The sequence below is a fragment of the Falco punctatus genome, assembly GCF_963210335.1.
Source record: "Falco punctatus genome assembly, chromosome: 2".
In the NCBI taxonomy this organism is placed as follows: domain Eukaryota; kingdom Metazoa; phylum Chordata; class Aves; order Falconiformes; family Falconidae; genus Falco; species Falco punctatus.
The window spans coordinates 109,173,624-109,196,311 of record NC_137581.1 but is presented as its reverse complement, the minus strand read 5'-3'; the positions used below and the strand labels follow the sequence as shown (position 1 = coordinate 109,196,311).

At 37.3% G+C, this 22,688-nt stretch overlaps 1 protein-coding gene across 10 annotated transcripts in view; it reads left to right on the top strand.

The window, feature by feature from the left end:
- Nucleotides 1-7,041, top strand: part of ROBO1 (roundabout guidance receptor 1) — a 742,961-nt gene extending 735,920 nt beyond the window's left edge. For all 10 annotated transcript variants that reach the window (XM_080374482.1, XM_080374481.1, XM_080374483.1 and 7 more), the window contains 3 exons: nt 2,932-3,240; nt 4,512-4,711; nt 5,310-7,041. In XM_080374482.1, the coding sequence (XP_080230608.1) occupies nt 2,932-3,240; nt 4,512-4,711; nt 5,310-5,324 (524 nt within the window). In that variant the 3' untranslated portion in view covers nt 5,325-7,041. The remainder of the gene's footprint in view (nt 1-2,931; nt 3,241-4,511; nt 4,712-5,309) is intronic.
- Nucleotides 7,042-22,688: the final 15,647 nt, after the last annotated feature.

Sequence of the window (22,688 nt, the reverse complement as noted above, 5' to 3'; positions counted from 1 at the left end):
ACGCTCCTTTTTCCTCTCCAGCCTCATCACAAGGGCTTATTCAGGCCTCCAGCAGCTTAATGGAGACAGTGAGTGGGGAATGTGAGACACAAGATACTGCGTGAACAGCTGTGGTTCCAGTACCCTATGCTTCTGAGTTTGAGTATCTTCATCCACTTCTGATTCAGCATGTCCTTTTCCAAGAGAAGACATGTTGTGAGAAGGATGCTTTCCCCAGAAAGTAAAATACTGTTTGAATCTCCGCAGGCTAATGCAAAGTTTTATTTTCTAAATCTTGACCAGGTTTTATAATCAGTAAAAGTATTCTGCAAAAGGTGGGAACCATCACCATCTTCAGCCTTGCTTCTGCAGAACAGTTCTTGTGCTTGATAAACTTTGGTCTGGATCTGACATGGTCTGAAGCGTTGGGCTTTCAAGGAGCATGTCACATGCAACTCCAAGGTCTTGGGCAGACTTCACACAATTTTTCACTTAGTTCTTGCATTCTAAGAGGTTATATACTTCTTCAGACTGACAATTTTTGGAGCAAGTATTGAAACTTAAGATCGCACAGCTATGGATGTGATCAAGTATCCAAACTCACAGGTGCTTGGTTTAAGCATCTATAGGCTGGACAGCACAATGCAAGTGGCTTGGTTCGCTCTTTGGTGGCTGCAGCTCCCGGAGCATTTTTAGAGGAGGTGGTCTGAATGCTCCTCTGATGTCTGGAATTACAGTTTCATTGCTAAGGTCATGGACTGGACAGAGGTTACCTCTGCAAACCACGTTTAAACAGTTACGGGTAACAAAGGAGCACAATCTTCTGTGCTTTCTTACCAAATCTGTTGTGTTTCCCATCTTAGTGAATCAGAAGTTGTCTCTCAGTTTTACCAGTTTAGTTTCCTCAGATAAAAAAAATCTGGTCCATTGCCCACAGATCTGCCTTTGTTCTTACTTTATAGTCTAATATTTCCCACTTTATAAATAAAATTATTTTGATTCAGCCACTTAGTATATCCAAGCCTGTAGCTAATTTACATTGTGCCTTCTCAAGTTTTGGAAATGACAGTGCTTTTCTTTAAAATATACCTTTATCTTTTAATGGTGAATGGTGAGTGTTAAGTAGATACTTAGAATGATGTCTCAGTATTCAGTTGTTTACCTTTAGCTGCTCCCTAAAACTGATGCTGCCCAAACAGCTCAGTTTTGAAAGACAAACTACGCTACACAAATTGCAAGGAGTATAAGGCCAGTTGTCCAACCTGTTCTTAGCTAAGAGGAAAAGGAATGAAGAAGTTTCTGCGTTTTTTTGTGAAATAGATTTAGCCCCTTATTCAAGCCATATATTTGAACAAGGAGAAGTTTTCTTGGTTGCTTTGTTAGTTTTTTTGTGGGTGTTCTTTTCTTTTTTGCTCTCTCTTTTTGTGCTTTATACCAAGACAGTGGAATTAACACAGCAAGAATGATGTTACAGATCTCATTTACCTGAACTATGTCCAGCCTTAGGAAATGTCCTTTATGACATCTTTCTTCCTCATCATCCCAGTCCAGACAAGCAATAAAATTTCCAGTCTTATTTAAAAGAGGTCAAGGGCAAATCCAAGTTAGGTCACTAGTCGAACAAGGAGGGTGGTGCCCATTAAGCTTGTGTAGAGCGCTGAATTCTGCAGTGCTACACCTTTCCGCAGAGCTGTACCAAGTCACTTGTGCTTTGTGTCACTGGGAAACCTCTCAAAAACGTCTGGGATCTGCTGTATCCGAAATTATACATATATGTTAGATGTCTGCTTTTTTCTTATTCAGGAGTACTACCTTTATTCGTGGCCCAATTTAGTTAATTTTCAGATGGAACATTCTCTTGAATAGACTGTGAATTAGCTGTATATATAGGGATGGTGTTAGAAAAACACAGCTGCTCCAAGATTTTTGTGGAAGTAGAAAGAATGAATGCACACTATTATAAAATGCTGAAGTTACATTTTTTAAATAGTGCTGCTATCTTTTTTTTTTTGCAATCTCACTTGAGAATATTAACTTCAGAAACGTCTTTCACATCTCTTTTTTTAACCTGTTGTTCTCATATATGCATGATTTGTTCCTACAGCTTTGTTGTGAACTGCTTTTGTATTGTCTCTTCCTTGTTTGATTTTACCCTTCTTTTCCTTCACATTTTGTATTCCACAGAGCATTATTGTATCCTGATGAACAGTTTACACATTCTGGTTTTAATTCTTAATGCAGGAATAGAAAAAAAATAACTAATTAAAACATGTGTGCCTTATAATTACTATTTAAAAACAATTTTAGAACTTAAGCTGTGCTACTTTGAGGAGACAAATTCTAAAATCTTGTGTGTCTCTTTTTTCTTTCTTTGTTCTTCCTGAGAGCTTGCTACTTCATCGATGTGTGGATTTTTGTTTTTGTATCTCATGACATACCTCTGGACATCAGGGATATCTATGTTAGATCAACCTATTATGTTGAAAGAGGAATGCAATAATTATAAATAAATGTTATAATAATATATTATAAATAATAATAATACATGCAATAGCACAAGCTGCTGTGTTGTTGAATGGACTTAGCAAAACGGATAAATATCAGGAAAGATATGTTAATATATTTAACTCTGTGTCGATAACTATTACCGATGTGTTAATACTCAAGTGTCTAAAGTTTATTACAGCTTTTGTAATGATTGTTAAGAAAATACTGTGATTTGAAAAGTCAGAAAGAGGTCATTACTTTACATTTTTAAAGCTCAAGCTTTGGTAAAAATACCCATCAGCAGTTGTAACAGTAACGTAATAGTTTTGGGGATGGAGAGGGAAGGGCAGAGTGAGCGCCAGAAGTAAACAGGGCATCTGTTTCTTCAGTTGAAGTTAAATATTATTGCTTAATTTCACTAGCATGTGATGTCATCATAATTCTCATTCTTTTTCAACTTTCTAGACTTGCCACCCCCTCCTGTGCCACCTCCAGCTATAAAATCACCAACTGCCCAGTCCAAATCCCAGCTGGAGGTGCGGCCGGTCATGTTGCCAAAACTTGCTTCTATAGAAGCGAGGACAGACAGATCTGCGGAAAGGAAAGGAGCGAGCTACAAGGGGAGGGACGGGGTGGATGGGAGACAGCATTCAGACGTGCGAACAAATTCAGGAGAGCGGAGAGAATCACAGGATCAGCAAAACGATGGGAAACTGCGAGGAAATAAAGCACCAAAACGAGAAGGCACGCCAGCAAAAACTCATCTTCTTCAAGGTTATTTTGCATGCTCTGGGTTACTGGAGTGTTGGGCGTTGACCACAGGGAACAGGGCAGCACTTTTCAGGGCTCTCACACTGCCGGTGTGAGTGAAACTAGATCTCCTGACTTGTCACCATTTATTGTATACAGTGCTAATATAGGGCACCTTGCAGGTTCTCATTAGGGTAAAACAGAAAGAAAAGCATAGATTTTGTCTTGCCTTCTGTATACCCATCACGTATTAAAGCTAACGCTGAGGAAGCCCAAACAGAAATATTCTTTCAGAGTTGTAAGGATGAGTGTCCTTGCCCCTACCATACGTTTATAATGTAGTTATATTTAATCTATCTAATTAGAATCTAATTTATACGGGAACTGAGTGAAGTCAGATAGTAGATCTGTAAGTCAGAGATTTAACTTTTCTACCAAAGAATTGGTGCTTTGCCCATTTTTACCCATTTGTAAAAGAGAAAAAGGCCAGAATAATATCTGGTCCTGTTTAAAGAATCAGAAAGACGCAGCAGTAAAACAGTAGTTATAAATGCCAACTGACATGGCATTGTATGAATCAGACCTGACCAATGTAATCTCTTGTGTTTGGAAGTTGGTAAGATTCGTAATTAATGGAACATGATTAATGGAATTTGCCAAGTGTTCACTAAGACTTTCAACACAGATTATACAAACGCCTGGTCCTTTCTTCCCACAGGTGTCCAGGGTCAATATCAGGGGTGACTGGGTAGTAAGTTCATTAAATGGGCACATTAGTAAGAGGTGCTTATGTTGGATTGCTAGAGAGAAAAAGTATTAGACGGTTACCTTAGAGGATGGTGCTGACATTTTAAAACACACCTACTAATTTTGTTTCAAACTCAGTCTGAGAAATGCAGGGTCTCATATTTAGGTGGAATGAGCTCCTTGTGAGTATCATGCATATATTGTCATTTCCTCCTACTCAGTCATACCGAAAATATACTACCAGGGGTTGTTTTTTACTTAATTTTTCTGTAGAACATAGAGCAGGGATCATAAATTGAAATGAAGTGGACAGTAATCGTGAATTAGTTTTTTCTGTAGTGAATGTCACCATGTGAATACTATAAATTTCATCGAGAAAGCTTCTATAATGCTATTATGGCAACAGTATATTTCATATTCCTGTCAGGCATCACTTGAAACCTACTGAGGATCATAAAAAGTGAAATAAATCACCTGCATGCAGAAATGTTAGGATCTCAGTATCTCTGGGCTTGTAAACATAACAATGTATATATTTAATTATACAGAGGACATCCTGCCATATTCTAGACCAACGTTTCCAACATCAAATAATCCTAGAGATCCCAGCTCCTCCAGCTCTATGTCATCAAGAGGATCAGGAGGCAGACAGAGAGCAGATCAAGCAAATATAGCCCGAAGGAATGTTGCAGAAATGCAAGTACTGGGAGCTTATGAACAAGGAGAAGAGGAAGAAGAAGAAATGGAGGTAACTGCGGTTGGACTACTGCAGAGGACTAGACTAAGATTATTTCCTGTGCTTAGGCAGATGCCAAGAAAAAGCATTTTTGAATCAGGAATATTTCTCTTCAGAAGAAAACCAGTACATTTCACTGTCTATTAACATTATGCCCAATCCAGGAAAAGAAATTTTAAGAACGTGTCAAAAACATAAAATTCAAGTAATATGTAGCCTACTATAACTGTCACCGCATTAAAGCCTGTGGAACAGAACTTGTAGAAATATGGTATTTAAATGTGCAATTTATATTTACAGTTTCATTCAAAAGTGAAAATAAAAAACTGGAGCATTTTAGAACACCTTGACATTGCCTTTCACATTTTTTGAACGTTTATCATTCTAGATTCAAGGCATGAACCTTTTTCTTTTTTTTTTTTTTTTTGCCTAATGATATTAATTCAGTTTAAGTCCTTATTGTAGAAAGAGTATCTAAATGCAGTCACGTTGCTGCACATAATTAAAAGTAGTAATTATTTTTAAAAGGTAATAATTCTCTAAGAAATATGTGAAACAAATTTTAAATGATAAAATCTAACATGTAATTTTTAATTTTTTTTTAATACAGGAAACAGAAAGCTGAAGACAACGACATGTACTGTAACAGGCTTTTAAAATCTAATCTGAAAAAAAAAATCACTTAAGATGCCTCAAGTCTGATGATGTTTGACGCCAGAAATAATGTTCAGTGCAATCAGAGTGTACAATTTTTCATTTTTCTCCATGCCATCAGAATGCTAGGTTTTATTTTACTCTTTCTTTGTAAACCCTCCTTATTAGGAACAGCCCTTGCCTATTCCGTAACGCTAAGGGCATCACCTTCGCTGCCCGAGAAGGCAGGTAAGCTGCTCTTCGTGGTACTTGGGTCAGCTGCTGCTTCAGGATTAGCACAGAAGGGAATTCCAGAGTCTGGGATCCCGAGGTTTCTTCCCAGCAAGGCAGTGCTTAGAACACTGCTAGTACACCAGTGAGCCCAATCGAGAACGTTGCAAGTAATACAAGTAATACAGCATTGATTAAAAAGACCCCCAAAGTGAGCATCGTGCAGAACGTTTTATTCCAGGGTTTCACTATAGCCTGCAGTTATTGCAAATGCTGTCTTGCAGTTTCTATACAGACTGTGTATCTTGTTTTCTGCCAGTCTTTTGCTAACCTTTTGCAGATGATACAGTTTTACAAATGCAAGTAAAATTAATTTGGGATGAGGTGGCTCTTATTGTAAATATGTACTCATTTTAAATCCCCTGTGGTACTTTGATTTGTCTTTCCATTTTCATCATTAAGTACATTCTTATTAAAAATGCCCTTTGGGATAGGCAGGAGGTAAGCCAATGTGATTGCTATTTGCCTAATCATGGCATGAGCAAGTTTATCTGAAACTTTTTCTGATTTTCAGCTTCAACAGTGCTGATGAAAATAAGCAAAAAAATCAATGGACATTTTTAATAATGATTGGGTAATATCATTAACTGTTACTGGCCCAAATCTCAGACCTCTACTTGTGTCAATTAACTTTAAAGAAGTGCCACTTAAAGAAATTTTGTTTGATCTTGGCGGTTAATTTTTTTTGTAATGCACTGCTTATCTTTTTTTTTTTTTTTTTTTTTTTTTTTGGTTTTAAAAGCACAATCACTAAACTTTGTTTGTAAACCATTGTAACTATTAACCTTTTTTTTTGTCTTATTGAAAATGTTAAGCATTTGTTTGGGATATTTTTCATCTTTTTGTTAATGCTCTATGTTTGTATTTGGAATATTTGAATGATGACAGATGGTAAAGTAGCAAACGTAAATGTGGGCCATAATCAAAACACTTCTCACTTTTCCTGGACTTACAGAAAATTACCAATTTTGCTGTGGCCTCTCTGAACATTGGATTATCATTAAAGCTGAAATAGAGGCATTAGTTGCATTGAATTTGCCAAATGATGTCCTCTGTCTGTAGAATTTATGATCCTTTTTGTAATTATAAAATTTCTTTGTCATTGGTGCTAATGGAAAAATGTGTGTTTGTTTATTGACAGCTATCAGGTCTAGCCCCAATGAAAAAAAAAAAAAAGAAGAAAAAAAAAAAAGTGTTTTGGTGTTTACCGAGGACTGAAATTTTTCATTTAGCTAATTTTTGAAGAAAGGTTCCATAGAAAGGGTGTGCAGTACTAAAGGAACAATCCATGTGATTAATGTTTTCATTATGTTCATGTAAGAAACCTCATATTTTAGCCATAATTTTGCATACTGAGGATCCAATAATCAGAAAAGTAATTTTTGTCACATTATTTATTAAAAATGTTCTCAAATACATTATCTTTCCTGCGTAGTTTCTTGTGTTCCCTGCAACGTATTTTTAGGGCCAACCTGATCTTACTTCTGTTGGTAGGAGTCAAAATCTGTTCCGCTGCAATCTGCCGTTTCAGTAGCGTGAGCAAAGTGGGAGAGCTGGATGCAGTCTAAAGGTTTTACATGGTCACAACTGATTGCCTTAAAGATCTGATTTCTGGGCGCTTCATGAACTGTGATAACGAAAACATCTCTTAGCCTGCCAGTTTCCAACGAGAGATGATGAAGGAAATCTGTACCAACGAAAGCATTCACCTCAGGGGTGAGACACATTTGTTACAGAGGAAGCGAGATCCAAGTAAGTGAAGGGAATGAATATTACGACTCATATGTTTGTTGGGACCTGCACAAAGGCAATTTTTCTTACCTGCCTGTCGTCCTCCTGAGCTGTAGCCATTCTGTGGTCAGCAGAGTCCTGCTGTGGATCACCAGCAAGTAGGTGATGGTCCCTTTCCCACTTTTGCTTTTTTGTACTCCTACTCATCACCCTGTTCATGCCCTTCCTTACCCTGCACCTGTCATGCCAGTTAAAAGAAAAGAAAGAAAAAAAAAAAAGAGAGAAAAAAGATAGCCAGCACACTGCATAGGAAAAAATCAGTACATCTTTTTTTCAACAAATGCTTTGGTTCTTGTCTTTTTGACGACCATACTTCCCTTTCCCAAGAGCTGGAAGCGGTCCAGAGCTAGATCCTAAGGTTCTGCAGTGTACTGCACTGTCTTACCATAGAAGATTGCTAGAGCTTGACAAGACAACTTATATCGGGTGTAAGCCTTCAAGTACAATTTTTTTTTTTCATAGTTGTAGCTTTGATGCAGGTATTAAGCAGAGCGAGTAAAATGTGTAATGTTTCTGTGTTGCTTGAAGGGGTTTTTTGCATGTCTTTGGTCCTCCTGCCTGAGTTCAGCCCACCCGGTGTTAGATCTGCCAGTATAACCCAGACAAGAGCCCACAGACCAGACCGTGCTGTGCCGTAGGAGATACCCCTTTCCCTTGGCGCAGGCTGGAGAGGTTGGTTTGATGGGCACAGACTGCTTCAGCAGCTGCTTGTGTCTTTCCTGGCACCAGGAATGGCCTCGTGGTTTGGGATCAAACCGTTGCTATAGCAGGGTTGGGAACAAGTGGGGCTAGAGGAAGGGTCCCCGAGTGTGTCACAAAAGCTGAAGCTGCTGGCAAAGGTGTAGTGGTGAATCACAAAAGTGGGGTCTACTTGCAGCTCGACTGTGTAGACCTCTCCAAGGTGTATCTGTCCAGAAAGGCTGGTGCTGCAGGCCTGAAATAGCAGGTACTCACCTCGATCTTTACTGCCATGGTCACGTACTGGAAACTGTGCTTCGGATCCCCAGCTGGTGCCTACGTCCACCTGTGTAGCTTTGCTGGAAGTCAGACTCCAGCTGAAGTTCTGACCTCAAACAACGGTAAGTGGAAAATGTTGCCCAGTGAGTTCTTTCATAAAGAGTTACTACAAATTTGTTTGATGGTTGATGGTGTCCCCTAGGAAGTTATTTGGATTGGTTTGCGATTGCCTTCACTTGTGATTAGCAGTATCTTCAGTGGCAGAGTTGTCACAGAGTTCTTGCACACACGCTGGGTCCTCAGTGCCTTGTGGTCTTAAGAAAAATGCCATAATGAAGATAAAATATACAACAGTTTGATCTTACAATTACAAATCCTGTCAATCAGTATTGGTAGACACTTGGCTTGGTCTTAGGCATTCAGGTACAGTAAAACTAGGTCATTTACGCATTGCTACTTTACCTAAAGACTTACTCAGTGACTGGAAGGCCAACACAGCAGAAGAAAGTAGTGTTCAGAGGCTTTGGTTGTGCTGTATACCTGAACAAATATTGTACTAGAACATCTGTAGCATTTGTGTGCTGAATTAATATAATGGATGTAGAAGTTTGATTTCTTTTGTGTAGTGTGTTCTGTGAACTCCCATATGAGTTGCTTTTAAATTTGTCTTCACTTAATTAAAATATTTGTTGGGATACTATGAAAGATGTCTAAAAAATCAGAATTGTAAAATTTTAGAAAATGCCGTGCAAATGTTTTAGAATTATATATAATTTTATTTTCAAATGAGTACTTATTTTGAAACATAAATGCATAAATGACAAAGTGGTTTTATTTTAGCGTAATGCAAATATGCCCTAGAAATGTATTTGCAAAAATCGTATAGGAGTGGGTTAGCTGTAAGTGATCATGTATATAATTTGCTTCAACTCCTGGAAATATATTCGAACTGTCTGCCACCTTGCTCCCTGAACCTTCCTTCCAGAAGCAGCTATTCTTTAAAAAAACAATCTAGTTATTTTATTGCTTTAGTGAGCATGTGAATTTTATACAATGTGTGGCTTTTAACATTTTCTGCTTTAGTTTTCCATAATTATTATCTTCTTTGAATAAGCTTAAGGAATAAAGAACTTCTACTGCAAAAATGTAGGATCTGCCTAACATAACATATATTCTGCAGTATGCTTTTTCAAAAGCTAACCTCCAACCTCTGTATTCACAGCTCCTAAAACATTTTTTTACTGTCAACAACAGAACCATCTACTAAATTTTAAGAACAATATACCCCTTAAGTGAAGCGTTCACATTAATTGAAGGATCTACTTAACAAGTGGAGGAAATGTTTTTATACATTATTCTTGCTTATGTTACGATGAAAGTTCTTTGCAAATGAAAGTCCTACTGCTTATGTGTAAGACAAGCATTATAATATGTTTAGCGTGTACGCAGGAAGATACTGGTATCTGCAAATGCAGCTTTTCATGTGTATACACTTCTGTATTTGCTGAGATTAAGGTTGGCAACTGAGAGTCTGTTCCAAACACTCAGTTGAAAGATGAAAATGTTTATAGATGTTTGAAGTTCACCCATGCATGAGTAACTCACAGTGTTGCCATGGTCTTCATCCTCACTGGAGATGCCCTTGAACATCTTCATTTTGTGTTGAACTGACTGAAAATTTCAGAATTTAAATCACAAGATGAATCTTTAAAATTGACAAGAACCGTGGATCTCAATGTGAACTGTTTACCCAAGTCTGATTTTCTTTGCTTTTTTTTCATTGTATATGACTTTTCTGTTGCCTATAAATAGGTCTTCACAAAAGCCAGTGCACTGATGTGCTGCTGTCTATGGCAGTGAAACATTTTAAGATTGGGAATGGTATTTCTTAAATGATTCCTTTCTTTCTCTCAAGCCACTGAATTGTGTATCACAGACACAGGCAAAGATTTGAGATGACACGATGGAAATGAGGATCCCTTTACATTTTACTTCCATATTGAGGATAGGAAAAACTTCCATCCTGTTCAGAAAGAGAAAAAGGAACTGGAGAAACTGGAACCCAGTTTCTATGAAAGCCATAAAGCAGGAAGGCACACTGGAGAAGGGGAATCAAGGGATAGAAAGAGAAAGAAAAAGGAGCTGAGAAACCTGAGTCATTGAAGCTAATGGCAAAAATCCTGTTGAACTGTCCTGGAAGTCAAATCCTTGCTGCATGCTTGTTTTGTTCCGTTTTCTTGCTAAATGTACAAAAATGGGCTTATTTTAAGCTATCAAAAAAGTGGGGGTTTAATTTACCATGGATTTCAACTTCCTTGTCACATGAGATGGTGGGGATGGGATCAACTCAGCTCTAGCCTCGGTATCTGACATAAAGTGGAGCGAATTGCTTTTCAGATTTTTTCTGGAGCATGACAATAAAAACTGTTTATTGAATATATTTTCAGACCTAAGATATTTTTAGCAAGAGCAACATAAGGAAATGTAGAATGAAACTACTTAGTATTGACTTTTATTTTGTGGCTTCCCACTAGTCTTAAAGCCCAGATGTGGTTCAAAATCAGCAGCAAGGGATAATAGTAAAGGGGCTCTTATGGGCTTTGATGCATAGAAGAGCGAAAGCAAAACAAGGCAAAAAACCCCAACCAAAACCCACTCTCAACCACCCCTTTCAGCAAATGGTAACTAATAGGATATTCCTAAAGCATTTGGATAGCATGAAAATAATGGCCAAGAACCTTTATTTCTGTAATGTTAATTGTCACAGAGTCAAAGATTTCATTTTATTCCTGAACAAGATGTTTGCAAAAGAAGTTGGACGTCACTGAACCAAGTACAGAGCAATGCAGTTTCTCATACCTCATAAAATCCTGGAAAAAGTGGAGCTGAGAACTAGATCCTGCCACAGACATTAGTTTCCATAGCATCATTAACAGGTATTACAAAGGTGGCAGCATTTGATGGCTGAAACAGCTTAAAATTCAAAAGCCATCGTAAACCTGAAGTTTTTATTTCTTGGATACTGGTACCTGAAATAATTGTACAGATAGTATAACGATGGAAGGTGCTAATGGAGCCTGGTCTTACAGGAAACAGGATCTGTTTAGGCAGATGTAAACAATATACAAGTGCCAAATGGCTTTGCATACATACATACATATATATATATATATATGTATGTATTCTGTTTCTTGAGCTAACCTCATTCTTACTGTGATCCATCTGGGAGGGACATGGGTATTATGCTTCTGCTGCTGTAGGTTGAATTTCTGGAAGGACTACACAAGAGTCATCATCAGCTTTATTGTGTACAAGGTGTAAAGGAAAGAATGTAGATTTGTTCATCAGCCTACAATTTTCCACCCTTCTATGCTTGCATTATGACATTCTTTTAAGTTGAATTTTACCTTTTTTCCTACAGAACCTGTTTCATAGAGTGTACAGGATGAAGACTGATGATTGACTGTCTAATTCGCTATAACCATTTCTATTTGTTGAGCAAGTCTGTGCCTTTGGTGGGTATTTTGAAAATGCTTCTCTTCAGGGAGAATTTTTAATTTTTTCATTAAAACTCTGCACAGTACTGTGAAACCAAACCCACATCTTCATTGGGAACCTAATCCTTGAGAGCTCACTTTGGTTGGCCATCATAAAAGCAGGCAGTAAATCCAGAGTGCACGCTACTAACACTGTGCTGCCGATGTAGCTCTTCATACTATCGAACCTATTATGTAGGCTTCATCGCATTCCTGTGACACAGGTGGCATTTTTTCCCCAGCTACACAAAATATAAAGTGAAACTTAGATTCTCGGAGCACTTTGGAGAATTTGTCAAAATCACAGAGGAAGACTAGCGCAGTGCTGATGTCCAGTTTCTGAAGTCTTGCAATGTTTTCCTTCATTTCAGGTTAATAAGTGCCACAAATACAGGCTCAGCCTACTGATGCTCTGGGGATTCAGCACCTCCTGCAGTTCTTGATTACCTCCAGATGTACTTTTGTACTCCTCTACCTTTCATGGGGCTTTGTCCACTGTGCTCCAAGGAGAAACTTAGAAGGGGGAGCAACATGAAGCGAGACGTAAGGCAACGGGTGCTGAAGAAGCTGTTTTTTTCCAGAATATAAGTCTCAGATCATGAAAGAAAATCAGGGCGTCTTACCCAAAACCATTTGCTCCTCTTGGCACTCGGGTCTCTAATGAGCTGACTGAGCACACAAGTGCTTGGAAAAGAGTTGGTCAGAAATGTTACATGTCCTGGAACAAGAATTTGAAATTGAAAAAGGGAGATGAAGAGGGGGTTTGAAAATGTGCTTTAATGTTTAGGGGGGGTTGGTTGGTTGTTTTTTCCTCGAAAGAACAAATAAATACTGTTATGTTCCTACTTTATTGTGTAAGAAAGCTAAGGAAAACAAATAAGAGGTGATATTTCCTATGGAGATCACCATTTTTGGCTATCACAGCAATCATCATAAAACTTTCAAAGGAGAAGTTGCAGCTACATCCATTTTTTGAACAATGATTAATAAGGCTGTGCCAACAAGATACCAACCAAGGTGTCTCAGCCCCATTGTAAAATGTAGAAAAACAATCTTGAGATAATATTCTTACCAAAAGAAATGGGAGCTTAACTGCAGCAGGAAGGTGCTATGGACACTTAACTTTTGCAGCAGAACAGTCTGGATCCCTGTGGCAATTAGAATTAAGATACAGTAGGATTAATTTAATGTCTGACAGGCACTCTGAATGTGAACATTTCTGTGTAAGCCATAAGTAGTAGCAGCACTTCTGTCAGTTTTGCTTTGTGATCACAGTCAGGATGGTTTCTCAATAGCTTTTGGAGAGCTTTTATTTAGTTAGTTAACCAGTCCACTGAAGTGCAATAAATCTATACTACAAAAAAAAAAGGAAAACAAAAAATAGATTATATGTGGATTCTTTTTTTGTTGTTTTGTTTTGTTTTGTGCCATGCTCACTGCTTGTAGGCTTGCTTTCTTGGATGCATGCACACTGTCACTACATTTTGAAATCATGCCCACACTGGGGAAATGCAGATTCCAAGTGCCAGGAAAACACATATGTACTAATTTCAGTTGCTTTGTACTTCTTGTTGAGGGCAAACTATGGAGGACATTGGTCCAGCTAACAATAAGAACATTTTGTTGCTGTCAGTGATCAGTGATATACACTGTTCCTGACAGTGAACGATTTAAGAAATTCATCAAGTTCTAAAGAAATTAATTCAAATGTTACCATTGATTTATAGAAAGGATCAAAGGACAGGAAAAAATATAAATGGTACTTTTATTAAGTATTTGGTGGTTGCAATACTTCCACAATTAGAATCAAACAGTTCTTCATTGATTATTATTGTCATCAAACCACTTTTGTGTTGGTGAAAGGTTGTACAGTAAAAATTTTCCCAGGAATACTGAAACTAATGTTGAAAAATGTTTCTATTAAATGCTTAGGAATCTCATTCAACACATCCAGAGAAGCCTTGTGTGACAGCATGCTGATTTGTGAAGAACATCAAAGAAAAATTCTGAATATTTCTTCAGGCATTATAGTAGGCGGCAAAGTATCTTTATCACTATCCGTTTCCTTACCAGCTGCTTAGTAATTTTGATCTTCTACTAACGTTAGGTCATCATTCTTGTAGTTGAGTAAGATGTAACAGGGTTGGAGGTTTTTTCCCCACTCTCTCAATCTGCAAATAGCAGAAATCTAAATTTTAAGCTATTATTATTAGTATTATATTATCAGATAATTCGTATTACAAATGCCATAACATCATCTAGATAATGGCCTCTCAAAACAGTAGAATGCTACTTCCAGCCTGTCTCTGTGTATCTTACCAGTTCAGGTGGTTGGCTTCTCTGGACAAGGGCTCTCTCTTACAGTGTATGTATATGTGTAGTGCTGCAGGACGGCCGAGTCTGGCATTGCTGCTGTAATGTAAATAATACAATATAATTAGTAGTAAAATGTAAGGCCTAATGATATTCTCAGACTATCAGTGGAACCCCTTGAGAATCAATTTTGGGACAATCTTATTTAATATTTTCATTAAAGTACTTCGCACAAAAGCAGGAGTCCTATAATAAATGTGCTGAGCATGGAAGTTGTGAGCAATTGTCAGTGTGGAGGAGGAGTGGGTCACCTTGAGGACTGGAATAACAGAAATGGGATGAAATTAAGTAGTTCACTATGCAAGGTCATGCATCCAGGAATTAATCTGAATCCCTATTATATGCTGGAAATTCATCAGTTGTAAACAACTGTGAGGAAGAAAAAGGCCTGAATGTGTTTGTTAATCCCAGGAAGTTTTATAAGCTCCCAGTGAGATTATGCAAGTAAAAACAAAGGAGAATTAAGATATCTCATAAAATGTATTTCCAACAGAAAGAAAGGGAAATGCATATGTCATTGTCTCAGCACTTACAAAAACACAAATGGGATACTTTGTCCAATTCTAGTTGTTCATGGAACTGACGCTGTGGTGACACTTTTAGAAAACTGGAAGTATCTACGCTCTGTAATCAGATACACTCCTTGTAAACTGAAGGATTGTGGTAACGAGATTTTCTTTCATGTCATAGTGCAACTTTTTGATAAAGTCTATTATAGACAAATGTGAAAACAACTATTTGCTATGTTTATATGTGAAAAATCCAGAATAATTTTTATTTGGTCTCTGTATTTGGTCTAAAATTCCAGTGAAATCTTACTCTTCATTAGGAATCTTTTGACAGCTGGACTCATGAGGAAAGTAATGACAGAACAAAATGCAACTTTTCTCTGTACAGTGCTTTCTGAAACTGCTTCTGAAACAAGCTGAAATGATTGAGTACCACATTCACTTTCAGAGCAAGGCATTAAGGTTAATACTTAAGTCAGAGTTTTCCATCTAAACCTCAATCTAAAGATAGAAAAAGAAAACTGAACAGTTATCTCGGTGACTGAAGAAATGGCAGAGTACCAATAGCTTGAGATAACCTATGGTGGTCAACTTGGTTTCACTTTTCAGACAATTAAATGGATAGACAGAAAATAATGAACTTCATTCCTGTAATAACTTATCTTTTGGAGATGGATCCAAAGTTAAATGTTTCACCCTAACTTGAATCTGAACGAGAGGTATCTTAATGTATTTGTAAAGAAGACAGCTGAGACCATCTGAATGTCTGAGATAGCTCAGAGAAAAAACATAAGGAAGTGAAAATGAGAATACGAGGAGAAGGGAGAAGATGAGCGCTTAAAAATAAAGCTGAAAAAACCCCACTCAATGGCATGGTCCAGAAGACAAAGGGAGGACAACTCTATGAGATCATGGAAGTCACCAGGAAGCAGGGGAGAATTAATACCCTGTAACCAGCAGGTGGATTTGATGAGGTGCAAAGGAGCAAGAGTGCCATCAGAGCAGTACCAGCATGGCATCAGAGAAGAAGTTTGAGTTAACAGAAAACGGGATGCTCGTGGGGTTGCACAGATCATCTCCAGGCCCAAGGAAGGCTCTGCTGAGCCTGGTGGATAATTCTGGGATGCCTCATTAATGATGAGCAGGACCTCTCAGTCTGTCTCACTGGCACTAGCTACCATACATGACAGTAGAAAACAAGTTCCTTCACATGTTAGTTTAATGCACTTGATTGAGGCAGCTTGGCTCCTCCTGCAATTTTGTTAGCCTGGTGCTTTTTTTGTGGCGTGTTACGTATTGCTTTGAGTCCTTTCGGGGTGACTGCAAGGGTGATTCAGTGTCCTGAGGGCGCATCTTTTTCACCCAGGGTGCTAAGTGTGAAAACAAAAGAAATTATGTTCAAACATGCTTAAATTATTTAGAAGTCTAGGGTTTAGCCCCTGAGCACATTTTACTACATTCAAATATTTTAAGCCCCTTCACACAATGGTTCTGCAATTTTTAATATCTTGATGTAATTAGAGATAAGCTTCTCCCCACATATTGGTGTAAGAAAGTTGCTACCTTCATAGCTGTATCCCACACAGAAAGGGCAAGGACATTTACAATAGTTTATAATGTTTTTGTTGATTTTAAAGTATCTTATAGTCACAGGATCCTTAAATGCCAGTACAATTGTAATCACAGTAGTTTATAAAGCAGTAAATCGACCACTCTAAACTGAATCTCCATTCTGGGGCCAAAAAATAAGTGTAGTTTCCATTTAAGGGTTTTTATACCTACTACTGAAATATCTTTATGTATTTTCTTGACTGTCATGATCTCTCCTGTGGCTTTCGCCAGTGATATACACCAGAGCATGAAAGCTGTAGCATGGTTTTTCAGATGGAGTCTACCTACCTATGGCCACATTCAGGCACCCCTCCGGTAGACGTTACTCTCTGCATACACCTCCTGAAATGCATTCTGTATCCAGCTTGTATCGCTGAAAAAGAATTGCACCCCAAAGGCTCTGGAGCAGATCTGCGGAAAAAATACTTCTCCTAGCAATCCTTGGAGTAACTGCCTCTCAGCAGCCCGAGCACGGTGCCTGGTTGGGCAGTCTGACCTTAAACTCTAACCTCTAGTTTCTGATTATCATTATTGTCATATCTGCTCCTCTGTCATTAAGAGACTTTCCAGTTTCGCTTTATTCAGCTGGGAGCTTTAAACCCTCGGGCCCATAATTTCCTTTTCTTTTTTTGGAGTTTCTTTTTCTCAGTCCTTTCATGAAACTTGTCTGCTGAGTGACATGCCCTCTGTAAAACATAAACCATAATTACTCTAGGATTGCTCATACTTGGCATAAATACAGTACTTGCAAGTATGTAGCTTATAGCAACACATGCCACATTTAATTAAATTGCAAAGCTACATCTTATGATGTTGTCCTTCAGGAGAAAGAAAAAAGCAAGAGAGAAGGCAAACTTGTCTAAAAGAATTTTTTATTCTAGGCAACAACCTTGCGTAAACTGAGGATATGCATGCATGGATGACACATACCTTTCTCTTTTTTTAACTGGCAGGATTCAATCCATGCTTTACAGGTAGGACAGTAACACCTTCCTCCTGTCTGTTGTTGTCATCTATGCCCCATGGGTGACACTCTTCTGAACTGACCATAGCAGTCTGCACCTGAGCTGGTTCTGCATTCTGCCTCCTTGTATGGGAGAGAAAATGGCACGTTCCTGGTGTGACTCATTTCATCCTAAGACACGTATCTAAAATAGGTCAGATAAATCATGCTCTGACACTGCTTCTTTCACTTGATGGATGGCCGGTGCCAGGGACCCAGGAGGACCAGCGCTGATTTAGGTATCTGCACTGCTGATGCCTAAACTTGGGTGAGATTAATTCCATCCCTGTCATCTTTACTTAAAAAAGAAGTTGCAGTGTTAAGATACAATCTTAATTTTTACCGCCGAGATAACCATTCACATTATGCTGCAAAACACTTACCTTTGAGCACCTCAAGTACTTCCTTCCAAAGAACAGATTTATATATATTTATAGCTACTTATATCACCTTCATTCCTCTTAGAATAATAAGAATTGTTATTCTAAAAAAAGGCAACAGAAGTATTAGCTTACTGAAAGATGGAAGTTTTATGGAGCTGCGCTTCTTTTAAGGCAATTTTCTCTTTGAAAAAATGGAATTAGTTATTTTCAGTTTTCCATTTTTATGAACTCTGTTATGTCACTATGTGTTAACATAGCAAAAGTGAAGTATTATTAATTTGAAAGATTTCAAAATTCTCTGGATTATTAGGGTAGGGTTTTTTTAAATCCTGCCAGTGGAAAATTTGTGAAACACTAACCTTTTGTTCTTACAGGGAACAAAAACAAACTCAAGAATTCTGTTTTCTGTCTAGCTGTGGATTTCTTTAGACGCTGAAGCTTAAAAATGCTGGCTTAGGAAAGTCTACAATTTCAACAAAACCCTTCTGGCTTTATATAAATGCAAATATAACTGAAATCTTCATCTTGGTTGGAGGCCTCTAAGCAGAGTTTTCATTCAAAATCTAGGTCTGCTTAACTTCCAGACTAATGATGTGAAGGCTGCTTGAATCCATATCGTTGTCTTCCAGGCTACCCTTCCAACTGAACTAAACCGTAATCTGGAGTGATGTATAAAGGACAACATGGAGACAGTTTTAACAGCTAATCTGTTGAAGTTTGGTAGTTTTGTTTCTGAAGCAAAGTACTATGGCAGGTAGCTTTTATAGTCTCTTAAAAGTTCAGATTTTAAAATCATTTTTATATTCTCCTGGAAATTCTTAACTGTGACTTTGTTAAAAGTCAATGTGAACTTGGCAATTATAAGATACACGGTTATCAATAATACACAGCACTTTGTGAAAGAAACCATAACTTTTTAAATACTTTTTTAATGTTCTTTGTATGTTTTCACTATGAGCTGGAAATTGAGTTCCTAATGTTACTAAAATTGAATCACATTCATAAATAATTTTGGCACAGTTCTTACTGTCACATCAAACTAATTATGTGAGATTAGTTCATGAAGAGGTCACCAAAAGTACATAAAAATTAGAGCGGACTCTACTTCTAGGACAATGCAAATACTGTGGTATTTAAAGCACAAATTTCTCCCATTTCTTCATTGAATATGACTAAACTGTTCACAATATTTTACTCTTCTGTTATAAAAAGCATTGTCTGAAATTCTATAAATCCTATAAATATATATAAATCTGGTATATAAACCTATAAAATGCTATCCATGACAGTTTAGTCCTCGCTATTTTTAAGCAATCCTAACCTTTGTTATAATCTGGACTTTTTAAGTGTTTTTTTTCTTAGTGCTGTTTTCCTGTCTGAGTCCTGCAATTCACATCTCACTAATTCCTTATCATATCTGACAGTTGACGGATTAGTGGGTGCTTTTTTTCATGCAGTTTTAATATTGCTAATTTATAGAGGCATTTGACACAGAATATGGAAAGAACTATTTCATTGTTCAGCAGAACACGTTTTCATTACAGCTGCATCTGGCTGTGGTAGTTGACCTTTATTTGAATGTAAAAATTAATGCTTTGTCTAAACCAAAACATAGATTATTTCCCTGCAAATTACCAGCAGAGGTCTTTGATAAATGGTCACAGCATTTTAACACAAAATGACTTTGAACATCATGAGTATAGGAAAGCAAAATATTTGTTAATATTTTCCAATAGCACATGGGCATCTCATTTTAATTCTTGTTGGCTGTGGTGTGTGGATTCTCTTAAAAAATAGTAATTCAGTAGTATTTACAGATCTACTGACATGCATTAAGCACTTTTACAGACATTTTATTTATTTATTTTTAATACATCTCCTGTCATGAGTATATTTGCAAAATGCATTGACATGATATCTGTGGCTGGAAGCTGCACAGGCAAGAAAGCAGCTAACTTGGGGGAAAAAACAAATGTTCCCAGAATCTTTCTTGGAAAAAAAAATTATATATATATATATATATATATATAAAAAAAAACAAAAAAACACCTGGTATTCAGCATTTAATAGGTTTTCTTTGCTGCCTGGATATTATTGCACCTTTATTTCACAAATATTCTGCTTTTCTGTTGGTTTTTTTGCTTTGGGTTTTTTTTTTTCTGGCTTTACTTTTTCTTGTAGGTTGGGCATTTTGTTATTGATATTGGCAGTACTTATTGTGATTATTTAATTTATTATTTACATATAATTTAAAGAGTACAGAGTTTATACTTTTTTTATAGTGTGCAGTGAATATTGCTTTGGTGGTTTCTGCTCTGGCTAGAAAGATCACGTTTTCTCTCTCTCTCACTCCACCCCATGATCCTTGTATCATCGGTCCAAGTTTGACGACTGCATACCAGTACCCTAGTTGTGTACATCTTATCTCAATAGTAGCTTCCTTTTTTTTTTTTTTTTTTTTGTTTTTTGTTTTTTGTTTTTTGTTCCTATTTTTTATGTTCAGGTCATAAAATCTAATGGAAAACCTGGGGTAACCTTTACCAGAAGAATGATTGTAACTGAACAGATCTCACTTTGGATCCAAGTAGCGCACAGAAGTACTCCTCTTGTTCCCTCATACCTTTATAATGATACCTCACACTGCAATCACAGCAAGGATTTACAATGATTTCTGTTTGACAGGAACAAGCCATAGAACTGGCATTAGGAGAGTAAAATATACTCTATAGTTCCCAATTCCAGTCACAGCATGGCAAACACTCAGCCTGTGCAAACCAAGTAATATTGATATCAGTATTAAAATAATCCTTTTGAGCCTGATACATAACTAAACGACAAGCAATCTCTTGCTGCTAAGCTTATTCAGAGTCACTCAGATTTATACCTAGTGACAATTAAATACTGTGTATTAACCTCAAGTTACGCAAGCAGAGCAAGCTTGTAGCTTTTCTACCACTCTTTGATCCTTGATTTTTTTGGTCTTGTCTTTGACTACTTTTTGTCTTTGACTACAAATCTCTTGGGGTTAAAGAATCTGCTGCTCAGGCATTGTCTGACTGCTTCAGTATGTGATTACCCTGAGGTTCGAGTTGCTGGAGCTAATAGCATTATCACATATTTCAGGAAAAATATTCTGTTCCCCTGCCCGCCCCCACCCCCCCGAAAAAAAAAAAAAAAAAAAAAAAAAAAGTTATTCTAAAGAATTAGTCCTGTTATCCTGTGTACTTTCTCAGTTGTATTAGTCACCTAGCATAGATACCAAAGCAGTCTTAGAAGACAATCCTCTGCTTAGTTTCAACAGAGCTTGAACTCCTGTGGATTACCATTGATTACTGTTGATGGTGATTACTGTTACATTTTGACATTTTGGTTTTCTGAGTTCTTTTTTTTTAATTTAGTGATTAAGGAAGCAAAGATATTTCATCCTTAATGAATGCTTTAAGAATGTCTATGCTGCTTTTACTTTCTAGGCTTATGGCACTTCTACATTAACATAGGCAGATTTTTATAGCCTATTCACTGTTATGAAGCTAAAACAGAATCTTATAACAATAATAAAGCTTGTTTTAAAATAAATTTATTTAGGCATTTAAAAATAGAGTATTATTTTTAGCTCTTCTGTGAAAGTGTGATACAATAAATCACAGAAGATAACACAGAAGTAACATCAAAGTTAAATATATCTTTTTAAGTCTATGGAATTTGAGCCAAATGCATTCCTGGTAATATTGAATAGGAGATTCCAGGTGGAAATATTGGTGGAGGGTTAGCTACATAAAACAAAGAAAATAGGGACATTATTTATTGGATTTTTTAATGAAAATTCTATTTACTGCTCTGTTAAATAATTGTAAAATGGGCATGAGCTACTGTGTAATGTGATTGTCTGGAAGCCTTACAAACCACGAGTAATCAGCACCATTCACAACACTGAACTCACTCGCAGTGAATAGGACTGATTACAGCTACGGCCCAGACTGCCGATGCTTAGTTAGCTATATAAATGTTTCTAGCTAACATTTCCTACGAGCAATAGGGTGCAGAAGTACAAGACTTGCGTATATTTGGCCTAAGCCTGGTTGTACTGGTGTTACTTGGCTTCTGTTCTGAGGTTAACAGGGTAAGCATGAATGAATGCAACGGAGCATGCATCCCATTGCTTAATTATCATATCAGAAATATGGGGGTAGCTGTATAAGGGGATTTAGCTGTGTGGGGTCCCATTAATGTCACTGAGCATCATGTGGATGAATCCCCTTTATATCATTTCAAATATTTACCCCACAGCGAGCAATTGTGTCTGATGATATGGTTGTATACCGACTTGTGCTCACTGAATCTTTCTGTCTGCTAGGGCAGTTCTAGGTTTTCTGTACCACGGTATTATTTTAAGTGGTTGAAATGACTATATTATTGGCAGAACAATGGCACCGTCATCATTTTCATTACAGATTCTGCCTTTCAAGTTTCACGACTCAGCTATAAAAATTTTCTCCAGATGTAGGTTTGGTGTATTGTACGAAATATGATTCAGAAATATTTTTATTTGTTTTTATTTGTTCTGCAGAAAAGCTGAGCTGGGCGTTTTCCTTAGGTAGATAAGTGTTCTTCTCATAGGTGGTGATCAAGAAACGGGGGTTCTGGCTGTCTGCTCACTTTTTCTAACTTATCTGCCACTTAAGCACAAGCACTATAAGCTAATTTCCAGAAAACTGCATTAACTGGAAGGATCTGCACAACATTTTACTGTATCCCAGTTCATTCCTCCTAAGTAAAGATGTGTTATAGACTTCAGACTGCAAAATGTAGCTGTGCCCCTGAACGTCTTAGCAGCACCATCAAAGAATCTTTTTGCACATATGGTGGCAATTTCTTCTCTGGTGAAAGAGGGCATGTGAATAT